The sequence below is a fragment of the Cebidichthys violaceus genome, unplaced genomic scaffold (genome assembly GCF_023349555.1).
Source record: "Cebidichthys violaceus isolate CVI_PGR_0920_01 unplaced genomic scaffold, fCebVio1.0.p SCAF_11, whole genome shotgun sequence".
Lineage (NCBI taxonomy): Eukaryota > Metazoa > Chordata > Actinopteri > Perciformes > Stichaeidae > Cebidichthys > Cebidichthys violaceus.
In genome coordinates this window covers 9,277,798-9,290,377 of record NW_027176274.1, presented here as the reverse complement: position 1 = coordinate 9,290,377, position 12,580 = coordinate 9,277,798, and the positions used below count along the sequence as shown (strand labels likewise).

Below are 12,580 nucleotides of genomic sequence, written 5' to 3'. Positions count from 1 at the left end.
TTAAATATTGAAGGATGAGACTGTCTCCAGGTCTCTAAATGATAGTAATTTGGGCACCCACACTCCTCTTCATCCTGCTCCTCCTCCTCCTCCTCCTCTCTCGTCTGTCTGCTCCTCTCCCCTCACTGCCAAGCAGCCTGTCCCTCCAACAAACACACACACATCACCACGCACGCACACGCACGCACGTCGAGGCAGCCAATAAGAGAGCACCAGTCTCCCCATTGCTTGCCACTCAATGCCTTGTTGCCAGGACAACAGGAAGGCTTGAGACCCACTTTACTTGAACATTTTAAACTTGGTGTTGACTCTTTTTCTAAAAACTAGAAAAGCTCTCCCTCTGTAAAAATTGCTTTTTACTAGTACTCTTTGGTCGATCTCTGTCTGTCCTTCTGAATGGTGTCCTGAAATATGTTTTTGACAAAAATACCAAAAGTATTCAGTATAAAAATTGCTATGATTTGCTCTGAATACATTTTCAGCCCCCCCCTCTTCTGCATGTACATTTATTCATTGGAGTGCAGCCTCATTTTTGTGTTTCTCTCTTTTTTTAGCTCTACAATGGCGGTGAGGGGCATGTTTCTTTTGGTTTGATCGCCCTGGATCCTTCCCTGTTCAAGTCTGGAAGGTAAGTGTCTTGTCTTAAAACACAGCTTGTCCCAAGTACATGTAGTAGCTTGAAGGGTGTGTGTGTGTGTGTGTGTGTGTGTGTGTGTGTGTGTGTGTGTGTGTGTGTGTGTGTGTGTGTGTGTGTGTGTGTGTGCGTGTGCTGGATGTCTCAGTTCTCCTATTTTCTTTTACTCTGGTTAAACATGCGTACAATCTTTCAGCCTCTGTGTCTTTCTCTGTCCCCCTCAAGTCCTTTTACATGCAGACACCAAACATTTTTTTTTTCCCCTTCACCGCCCCTCCCAGTTTGTCACCCTCTCATCTGCTGTCTGGCAGTGTTATTTTAAAAAACTGCAGTGACGATAGAATGCAGTAGAAAGAGGAGCTTTTTTTAAGGCGGCGATTCACATTGTCTGCATACTGACAATAGATACATGCAAAGGATAAGCACTGATCATCTTATGTCCACAAACATTTAGGAACATATTAGAGATTGAAGTCCTTCTCTGCAGCAGCTCTGTCTATTTTCAGGGATGAACTCTGACCAGTTACATGATTTGTTTTTTATTTCTTTTGAAGGTGATGTCAGTCCAGAAACTCACTATGTTTATGTGACGGAGGGTCCTGCAGCAGTGGGGGCCGATGTTTCGGTCAGCAGTGCTTCACCTCCCTCTCCATCCTGAACGGGACTCGGCCCTTCAGAGGGGCTGCATTGTGGGTAATGAGGAGGGTCGTCGCGATGCGAAAGCCCGTCGACTCCTGAGCTGGTGGTAGAGTGCTGCTTTGGGGATTTGTGCAACATGAACGTCTCCCTTGCAGTTACCGGTGAAAGGTGAGGTGTTTGCATCATAACACCGTGTGAAAAATAACCTGCTTGAACGTCTGTAGGATTTTAATAATCAATGCATGGAAGCAAGTGGCTTACCTAAGGATTATCGTTTAGTCTTTTTAAGAAATTGTCATTAATTATTTGTCAAAAGTCATATATTTAAATCTACTTGTCTGGCCTCTTCAAGCCAGCCAGCAGAGATCCATTTTCATGTTTTGTGATCTGAGTGAATGCTGTTTAATTTAATGGTCTGCTAATAGTATTGCTGTAATGGGTTCCTCCATATCTTTATTTCCTCTCATCAGATATAGAACCGTCTGCTGGCAGACCGGTCCTCAGGGACCAGGAGTGCATGTGCGAGGGCGGTGTGTGTGAGCGAGACCATCGCTGTGCGGGCCAACAGTGTTTCTCCTCTCTGAAGATGATTGACGGGGTGGCCGTCCAACAGAAGGGCTGCCTGAGGGACGACGAGGAGGGCAGAGTCACCTGCGCCATGCCACCCTCACCGGCCCATGTTGTCAAGTGCTGCCAGGGCCATCTGTGTAACATGAACGTCACCGTGCAAACTCCAGGGAGAGGTGACTTTGTGCACATTGTACACATTTCTCTTGGCTGCCGTTCACCATAGACCTTATGTCACCCACAACGATTTCATTTTATGACAAACTCCACTTGAATTTTGATTTTGAATACGCCATAAAGCTATATGCATATTTATAGTAACGCAGGAATAGCTTTAATGATTTATTTTGTTGAAAGTGTTAATATTAATCGTCTATATCCTCTTCCTGAATCTCTTGCAGAGGAGGAAGTAAAGCCCCTGATCAAAGAGGAGCATGACTGTGTATGTGAGGGCAGCTCATGTGACAAAGAGAAACGCTGCAAGGGTCACCAGTGTTTCTCATCCCTGACGGTCAGCGCCGGCTCCCGGGTCTACCAGAAAGGCTGCTTCAAGGTTTATGAGCAGAGCACGTTGACCTGCAAGACCCCGCCTTCCAGAGACCAGACCGTGGAGTGCTGCCATGGGCACCTGTGTAACCTGAACATCACCGTGGAGCTACCTGTCAAAGGTACACTACGATGCTCAAGAGCGCCATCTACTGATTCCAGCATTGAACTGTGCACTAAAGAAATTGCCGTTGTGAAATTGTCTGCCGCGGCTGTTCTGGGTGGTTTCTCTTGGCCCAAGTTCCACCTCTGTGTGGTCACACTCCTGGCCCTTATGAAACGGGGGAGAGGGTGAGCAACCAAATGGAGGTTTTGAATATTGTTTAGTCACCGTCCACTTCCCCCGTGTCCTCTCAGAGGCTGTCAGAGCGGGCTGACAAGAGCCCAGCGGGTAAAGCCACCTGGGAGAGAAGGAGAGGCAGGCATCTATACACAGAGCTTTTTGTTTCTGTCCCCTTTACTTTTCTCTCTATGGCAGTCTTTTATATTTTATAGATTCATATTCATACCTACAATACCCCAGCTGTCTTTTTGGTTATATATTTGGGGATTAGCTCAGAGAAAAATACAACTTTCAAATTGGAAATATTCGTTTTAACACAACTTAACTGAGTGTAGTTTACCACATCAGAACAATTCACATAATACCGTATGTTACAAATCTCCTTGTCTTGATATTACATTGCCGCAAATACAAATATATATTGATAAGCTAAATGCAACCCTGCCCATGTGCTTGGTTCAAGGCTAGTGAGTTCCTACAATGTGTTGCTAGTTATGTGTATTTGGGGGAAACAGTTCATTATTTGAGTTGAGAAAAAGGGGATCATTGTCTGGCAGAGCTGAGCCGTCTTTCCCTTGGAATGTTTGGAAAGTGTGAATGGTGGTCAGTTCCTCAGGCCAGACCTCTGCCGACTCGATGAGATCCACTCTGTGTGTGTGTGTGTGTGTGTGTGTGTGTGTGTGTGTGTGTGTGTGTGTGTGTGTGTGTGAATGCTTGCTCTTGTGGCATGTGCACCCCCACCCCTAACTGGTTTCTCCAGAAGATTCAGAACCTGTGATTTGTTCTTGTGTCGCTGCTCAGCGCCAGTGGACGCCTCCGTCTGTTGCTGACTTGAGCACTCAGTCTTCTGACAGATGCAAGCCAAATCCAAGCTTAGAAATCAAGCTTTATTTTGCATTGTCCAAAAAAATGTCCACAATGAGTCTCACACTGTGAACGTTTCTCTCCCCTCACAGCCGATGAGCTATCCAGCTACAGTGTGACTACACTGGCTATCGTCATCGTGGCGCCCATCATCATCCTCATCGTCCTCTCTGCTGTCGCTATCCTGGTGTTCAGACGCATCCACAACAACCAGATGGAGAGACTAACGTCTCGGGATGCAGAATATGGAACTATCGATGGCCTCATAGCATCCAACGTGGGAGACAGCACTCTGGCGGTGAGTGGGATTCTACCTCCTAAGCTCTTTAATAGTATTGGAGCTGCTCAAGGCATATTTTAATTGGCTAGTTTGTTTAATGTCAAATTAAATTCCAGTCTTTTATTTTAACCCACTTCTTTCTCTCTGTGCTCGCTGTCATATACTGTTTATATACTGTTATAAATGGACCTCTAGTGAGGCACAGAATGTCTGTAGTGTGAAAGAAGTTTGAATTAGTAAATAAATCTGTGAGGTGTCTCTATTTACTGAGTAATGGAGTTAAAACAGCCAGTTAAAGGCACTTAGGAAGAAAACAGTGGGAAATGCATAAATAAAATTGTGTTGGCTTTAGTATCTTGATGTATCTGAAATGTGCACCGTAAGCACAGCGGTATTATGAAAGAAAATGAACATAAATTCAAGGTTGGTAAAGGATTATATAATACAAAATCACTTCAACGTTTTGAAATACTGCATTTGTTTTTTCATAGAGTAGAGGAAGGCCCTATTAACCATATGCATTATAATTATTTTAACATATATAATATGGATTTTCTTACATTTGTCAGCTGATCAAAATTTAAACCATGAATTCTTAACCAATGTAAGCCAACATAAAAACCAGAAAACAATAATAATTTAGATAAAGTTTAGTGTTCGCTCTGATATTTAAAAATTGACAGTGTCAGTCATTTCTCGAGTGACAGCAGATCAAATGTTGTTTTTGAACTGTGGGTGGTATGCGGGCTCTTTTCTGTACACTTGGATTATAGAGAGTCTTTATTGTGCCAATGTATACAACAGAGATGGAAAACCCCTTCTGAAATGATGTGTTGTATTACCTTAAGGGATTCATCTGATGAGTTGAACACGATTGGATTAGTGGGGACTCGTGCATCTTCTTTGGACACATTTTTACCATTTGACTCAAGATAATATGCAATAGAGACAAGATGGCACGATGAACTTTGTTTGCCACCTTTTAATTCAGATGTGTGATCAAGGCTGTCATGTGATGTCAAATCAAGGGTTTAGTCTTGTATTCTGTGATGAACCCAAACATGCCATAAATACTGAATTAAAGAGAACTTGGAGCATGTTTCATTCAGCATAATCTCAAATAACAACACATTAGAGGAATAAATCACTCAATATTGGGCACATACCTCATGATTTACTGGTTCAGTAAATGTAATGAAAGAATAGATGGATCCACTGTGTCACTGTATACACGGTGCAGGTTTAATATATCGTTGTGCTTACTGCCGTTAGGTCAACATTTCTCCAAAAATGATTAAATTTGCAGTGCAGTTCATAACTTCTGAACTTTGTGTGTTTTTCAGATCAGAGTATTTGGTAGTTCTTGTGTAAAAACATTTAAAACAATGCAGTGTGTGTGTGTGTGTGTGTGTGTGTGTGTGTGTGTGTGTGTGTGTGTGTGTGTGTGTGTGTGTGTGTGTGTGTGTGTGTGTGTGTGTGTGTGTGTGTGTGTAGGTGGTGCTATTGCTGGAATTCAACTCTAAAACTTGTTTTGAATCTTTTCATTTTTCCAGTCTATTGGAGGGATGTCTTTCACTATTTATTTTCTCTCCACTCAACTGTGGATTGTAAGTTTTCTGCTGAGTGGTTTATGTTCTGAGGCCCACTAAACTGATCCAGAGTTTAGGTGGAGTCCTGTGGTTAGCGTTTAGTCTGAAAGACAACCCAGCACATTCACTGGCTTACGCACTGTGTAATCAAGTTGAGCTGAAACTCTGTCTAGCTTGTGCTCTAACAAAATGCACGACGGTAAACCTCCATTTTGTCTCTCTATCTCCTCACCAAAGCATACGTTTTAAATTGACATACATTAGTATCCTTTTTTCAATTGAAGGCATTTCTATACACGCTTAGCACACTTGTAGCTAAAACCTTTAGCTGTCATGGAAGACAGAATCTCTTCTTGGAAGCACCTTTAACCTCCTCAAAGCCCAGATTGTCCCATTTATCTTTCACTTTGAAACTTGTAAATAGCAGGTCTTACTGTTAAAGTATGATCATCCATGAGTATACATGTGTGCGTGTGTCAGAGAAAGAAATGTCTGATTTTGGCTTTCTTTCAAGCTATTTCCAAAGTCCATCAGTGCACTTGGCAATGGAAAGCCCAAATATGGAGCCGCAGAATGTTTGTTTGTTGCGGCATAATAAAAAAAGTGCTTGGCAGCAGCATGAGAAAGGATATTAGGAACAGTGGTGTGGCTGTGAAAAGCATATCAGACTGAAACACATGTGCTGGTCCCTCTGGAGGCTGCTGCCCAAAAGTCGTGTGATTATGATGATATTGCCTCGTTCTGATTGCATTCTGCTGCTTAGCGGCCTGGCCCAAATATACCCTCCTAAAATCAATCCTCCTGTACCAAAGAGAGGGATTTAAACTCTCTGCAGAGCAACTCATCATTCATTTTATGGCCTCTGCCTTGCGTTCCTGTGTTGTGATTCCAAATTGTCTCCCAGGCAGCTCTTGCATTATGCATCTGTTTATCTGAGGCATCACTCTTCTTTGTTGTTTTCACTCCTCATCTTCCCCTCCCAGTTTAGCCGTTTGTTTTGCTCAGCAGATGCCCGCTCCGTTGCCGCACACTGCCCTCCTGTGTCAGCACCGGGAAGCTGCATGTGTTTTAGCTGAGATTAAAAAAAAAAAAAGTGCAGCATTGCACCTGTTTTGGAGTCTGGCCCTCGGTTAGAGAAAAATCTCCAGCGCCCACACCAGTCATCAGGGAGGGGGTGGCACTTCTGTTGTTTACTCAGCAGGGGGCCCTCTGCACCTCCAGCACAGACACACACATCATCGTGATACACGCGCTGCTTCTCCCCCCCCCCCTCGACATCCCATGTGGGCACCACATCAAAGGCTGCCTGTTGTATTTGTCTCCATCCGAGTCCCTGATGCTCCGTATTTCATCTTTTTTTTTAATGCTCGAGCCGCAGAATTCCTTTGGGAAAGTTTTCATTCAACTAGCTCACATGCAAAGATAACACATACGTGTACATTTACAAAAGCCGTACTTTCTGTTTTTCTCTTTGCCAGGATCTTCTGGATCATTCCTGCACTTCAGGAAGTGGCTCAGGACTCCCGTTCCTCGTTCAGAGAACTGTTGCACGACAAATCACACTCAATGAGTGTGTAGGTAAGCGCCCCGTTAAAGGCTGTTTTCATATTGTCAATAGCGCTGCCTCAGAAAACTCTGCCTCCTACAGGGATGTGTAAGGGCATATATACAAGATACAGCACTATGTAGTATTGTTTACCTCACGTGTTTTGACAGAGGAGCAAATCATTGTTGCTATGATAACTTACCAGAGTTTGAAATTCCTCCTTGAAGAGTTGGAACGGGCTGCGAAGCATTTTACTGACTCACAACCCTGCAAGCTGGACTTACTGGTTGATATTTTGACTAATACCAAATCACACTTTTCTCTGCCTTCATTTGTAAGACTAGTAGCTCTTCAAAGACTGACCAAAACATGCAATGCAATTACTTTATCCACAAGACATAAATCAATTTGAACAACATGCTAGTGCTGTGAGGATATTATGAAATTAGGCCTGGAAAAAATTGCAAACATTTTAGTTATGACATTTTAGTGTGGTAATTGTCAGAGAAAATATTACCAACAGCAGACCTATTTTCATATGGACAAACATTTTGCCATAGTTGTCATTGTTGAGTGTTAAGTAAGCCATGTTAATAGAAGTTCACTCTTAACTCTTCTACACTACTTGATTTGTGGCCACTAGGAGGCAGCAACATAAGATGATATTCACACAGGCACCACAACATTACCTGCTTAATGTTGTTATTGTGAACATGTGTTCACAATATGTCTATGTCGATGTCTATTTACTAATGGAATAGCTACAGCTACATGATACAGCATGATTACTTGCTTTCCATTTCGCTCAACTTCAACATATCGTGGTCTGTGCTGCAAAATGTTTGACTTTCTTCATCAGTCACTCAGAATCAGAATCAGATGCTGATCAGTAGCTTTATGTACTATTTGGAACTGTTCAGCCAGCATACAGTGAACCTTATCACAGTTTGTTGTTGCTGGAAACTCCCTACAGAGAGATGATGAGCTAAAAGAGGCTAAGTAGCTTCAGAGTAAATAATGGTAATTCTAGCGCCAAGAGCAACCTTTATACATAAGAGAGACAAAAATATCAAGTAATGCTCGTGTAAAGTAACACAGTAGAGGCACATCCCTCAGGCCATTTCTGTGTTTGCTCATTTCTCCCATGTTTTTTGCCCGGCAGGTAAGGGCCGTTACGGTGAAGTGTGGAGGGGTCAGTGGCAAGGAGAGAGTGTCGCCGTCAAAATCTTCTCCTCCAGAGACGAGAAGTCCTGGTTCAGAGAGACTGAGATCTACAACACTGTGCTGCTGAGACATGAGAACATCCTGGGTGCGTACCATGTTTCATGTATACAGGCTTAAAGAAAATACTTGCATACAATGGTGCATGTATTGATCAAAGTTTAGTTTATTAATTGCATTGCTATATTTCACTCAATTTTAGGCTTCATAGCTTCAGACATGACCTCGAGGAACTCCAGCACTCAGTTGTGGCTGATCACACACTTCCATGAGATGGGCTCCTTGTACGACTACCTTCAACTCAGCACCCTGGACGCCTCCGGCTGCCTCCGCATGGCGCTCTCCATCGCAAGCGGCCTAGCACACCTCCACGTTGAGATCTTCGGCACTCAGGGCAAACCGGCCATTGCCCACCGAGACCTCAAGAGCAAAAATATATTGGTTCAAAAGAACGGACAGTGCTGCATTGCTGATCTTGGTGAGAATACTGTCCAATCTATGTCATAAATCCACTGTTTACATTTCCCTATTCTGTTTAATCAAATAGTTATAAAAGTTTAACTTTTGGGAGTCTGTACCTCTGAGATTGAGGCCATGGTTCTCTGCTGGAAAACGGTGGATTGCGACCACTAGCTTGGGAGTGAGTTAATGCCCCAAGCGAGGGAATTCCAGTATGCCTGTGTCTTGTTCACTAGTGAGGGTAAAATGGGCTGTGAGATGGACAGGCGGTTCAGTGATACAGGCGTTGTAAGAGGAAGCTGAGCCGGAAGGGAAAGCTCTCGATTTAGCAGTCCATCTACGTTCTGACCCTCTCCTGTCGTCATGAGCTTTGGGTAATGGTAGTCGAGTAGCTGGGCTCAAACTTAGAGATGAGGGTTGATGGAAAACTACTGAAGGTTGTTTTGAAGATCTAAGGTTGTGGTTTAGGGGTATTGCATAAGAGATGCATCTGCAATGATATCGCTCTACTCGCATCTATCCTCTTAGCCATATTTGTTGTTAATTGAGGCAGAACATCCACTGCTTAAATGTACCAACGAGCCCTTAATCAAAAACACATTTAGAGGAACTCTGACCACTTTATCTAATACACCAATGTTCCATTTGCAGGTGCTTGACTAACAACAAATTCAAGTACATGCCATAACCTGGCGACTGCCGTGCTCGATGTAACAAGTTCTGCTCCGGATGACGCATTTCGCTGTTCCGACAAACATGGCAGCAGTTGTTTTCTCCCAAGCGAGTTGTTCTTATGTTGGATTACATCCTGTGGGAACAGGGCTGTTTATGACAAACAAGTAGTGTTTCAGCATCAGTTGATGGAGTGGGTGTAGTGTTTTGTTTCATTATAGTTGTCTGAGACTGGACTGTTTTTAAGTCCTTTACCACTCAAAAACACCAAAAGGCTGTTTTCACATTCAAACTAATATTTTCCATACGTCTCATATCTGGAGGGGAACTTTATATGTGTTCTGTGTTTTTCATGCTAGGTCTGGCCGTCATGCATTTTCAAGACACCAACGAGTTGGATGTGGGGAACAACCCCAAAGTGGGCACAAAGCGCTACATGGCCCCTGAAGTGCTTGATGACTCCATCCAGATGGACTGTTTCGAGTCCTACAAGAGAGTGGACATCTGGGCCCTGGGCCTCGTCCTGTGGGAGATCGCCAGGAGGACGGTCAGCAACGGTCAGTAAACGTTTTACACAACATGGTCCGGATGGATGATGCAGTCATACCGTATCTTGTTGTTATCAACTATCTTCCTCATTTCCAACAAATCTGCATTACCTACAAGCAGCATATTGTCACTTTAAAAAAAAAAAAAAAAAAAAAAGGTGGTAGATTGTGTTGTCACTGTGTTTTTTACATATAGTGGAGAACATGTTTCTTTTCAGATCGAACACAGAACCATTGCTTTAAGTTGGACTAAGTAAAAGCTTTTCTGTGATAGAAATATTTGGCTTTGATACACACGACAACATCTACTGTCTGTGTTCTGTGAAGAAGCCAGAGACCTCTTATGTGAAATAAAACCTACTTCCTTCATCCACTGTCACTGGGTTTATCGCTTTACAGTAGGAACTGGGGCTCTCAGCAACACTTAAGATATTGATTTACCCTCGACACAGGAACCTCATGTCTCCATTTTGTCCCACGACTGCACTTGAGAGCAAGTTAAGACAAAAAGTGTGTTTTATGTGTCAGCCATTTGTCAGTGCAACATTATTATGCTTTGGTTTAAGTGATTGAGTGTTCTTGAAAGTGAATTGCTGCATGCACTGCTCTCCTTGCAGGCATTGTGGAAGACTACAAGCCACCTTTTCACGACGTGGTCCCCAGTGATCCCAGTTTTGAGGATATGAAGAAGGTTGTGTGTGTGGATCAGCAGAGGCCCAACATCCCAAACAGATGGTTTTCAGACCCTGTGAGTGATATTTATAACGTTATTATTATACAGTATATAGTTCAAGTCTGCATGCTTTTGATATCCAGATATAAGAGCATTTCAACGATATTCTAGTGTTGACACTGGACACACCGATTGATTTATTTCTCTTTATTTGTTTTCAGACTTTGACCTCCATGGCTAAACTCATGAAGGAGTGCTGGTACCAGAATCCGTCGGCCAGATTAACAGCGCTGCGCATCAAAAAGACTCTCACAAAGATTGACAACTCTCTGGACAAAATCAAAACGGACATTTGAGCCTGCCTCTAGAAGAAGAGGCCGACGTACTTAAAGGCCTTTGAAGACATCCTAGACCATCGGACCATCCTAGAGGAATCTCACGAGACAAGAGACTTGATTGGTTCAGTGCCCTTATAGTGGCACAAACCTATATTTATTTTAAAACACTTGGCGGGAAACATTTTGGCATCCAAAGATGGCTTACCGGGCATTTCTGAGACTGCCAATGGTCAAGGAAATAGGAAAATATATATTAAACGTATGACATAGGAGCTGGACTGTTTGCAATGTTATTCAAGGAAGAAACTGTTACCTGGGCATTTGATTAGACTCGCTTTTGTTAGAACCGCAGATTTTGTTGGACGCGTTTTTTTAGATTGAAATATTTCTGAACATATTAGCAATTTCACTTTTATCTCTTTGATTGTACTGCATCGTTCATTTGTATTACGGTGGATTCATTTGGAAAAGAAATCAACTTGCCAATTTATTCTGCATACTTTCTTAAACATCAATTGCAGCGAGCAGTGTTATGTTTTACTTTGTGTGCACCTCTGTTTACAATACTGTCAGAACAAGTTTCCTGGGATTACAGCTGCATCGATGGCACTGTTCTTTTCCTGAGGTATCGTCCAACTAAAGGTACTCTGTTGCAAACCTTTTGTATATCGTCTTGGATTTTTACATAGAATTACCTGTACCTCTTCCATGCTTTGTTTCTTCAGCTTTACAGAGACAAAATGCTAAAGGAACAAATAAAATATCTGCTAGATACTGAACTCTAGTCCTCCAGAGGCCTGTAAGTAAGCCTGTAAACCCTGTATACTGTCTTAATGCGTGCATCGTTGTCTTAATGCGTGCATTGTCAAGTAAATGAAGTCAAACTTCAGCCTTTTTTTTTTTTTTTTTATTTCTTTAACATTTTATATTAATTAGTGATTTATATTAATTAAATAGAAAAAAAAAGTGTTTTATCGGTCTCATTTGTCTTGATGCTGCATCTTGTAGATTTATTTATTCATTTTTAACATTTTGTCACTTTGGTCCTGATTGAAATACCTCAACAACTATTGGATGAATGAAGATGAGATGTTGCACCAACATTCATGGTCCCCTGAGGATGGATCCTGTTGACTTTGGTGACCATAACTTTTCCTCTAGCACCCCCATTAGGTTTACAATATTAGTTTAAAGTGAAATGTCTCATCCACTATCGTCGTGACATTTGGTCCATGCATTCACTTTCCTCTCGAGAGTGATTGTTACGACTTCAGTGATCTCCTGGGGTTTCATCTAGCGCCTTCATCAAGTCAAACTTTTAATTTGTCCAGTACTTTGATTTATGACATAATACCAGCAAAGGTAATGACTTTCTAATTATTCATAGCTGTAGTTTGTGTTTAGTGCTAATTAGCAAAGGTTACAGCCTTACTGAGCTGTTAGCATGGCTTTGACTCTTGTTACACTTTGTGTTACTACTGTGTCAGAACATTGTTGATTTATCAGCTCATTTTAATTTGGTGCTTCCTGTTTAGACTAGTATTACAGTTGTGACTAAAAGTAAACCTCTTAATCATTCAGGATCTTAATTCCATCTTTAATCCAACAGGAAACTATGCCCACAGTATACTCATTTAGCCTTCCCAGTTAAAACCCAACTTCCATATTCCTGTGCCTCTATTTTTGTCAGTACGCGTGGACATTTTAGCTTACCCTAAAAT

At 42.3% G+C, this 12,580-nt stretch overlaps 1 protein-coding gene across 1 annotated transcript; it reads left to right on the top strand.

Annotated features, from left to right (window-relative positions):
• The first annotated feature begins 785 nt into the window (after positions 1–785).
• Positions 786–11,828, top strand: LOC137867225 (activin receptor type-1-like). Its single transcript, XM_068703713.1, has 10 exons — positions 786–1,441; positions 1,744–2,016; positions 2,242–2,508; positions 3,626–3,831; positions 6,881–6,980; positions 8,111–8,257; positions 8,372–8,647; positions 9,660–9,857; positions 10,466–10,596; positions 10,743–11,828. Exons 2-10 carry the CDS (start codon positions 1,791–1,793, stop codon positions 10,875–10,877), a joined length of 1,686 nt encoding a protein of 561 aa, XP_068559814.1. The 5' UTR covers positions 786–1,441; positions 1,744–1,790; the 3' UTR covers positions 10,878–11,828.
• Positions 11,829–12,580: the final 752 nt, after the last annotated feature.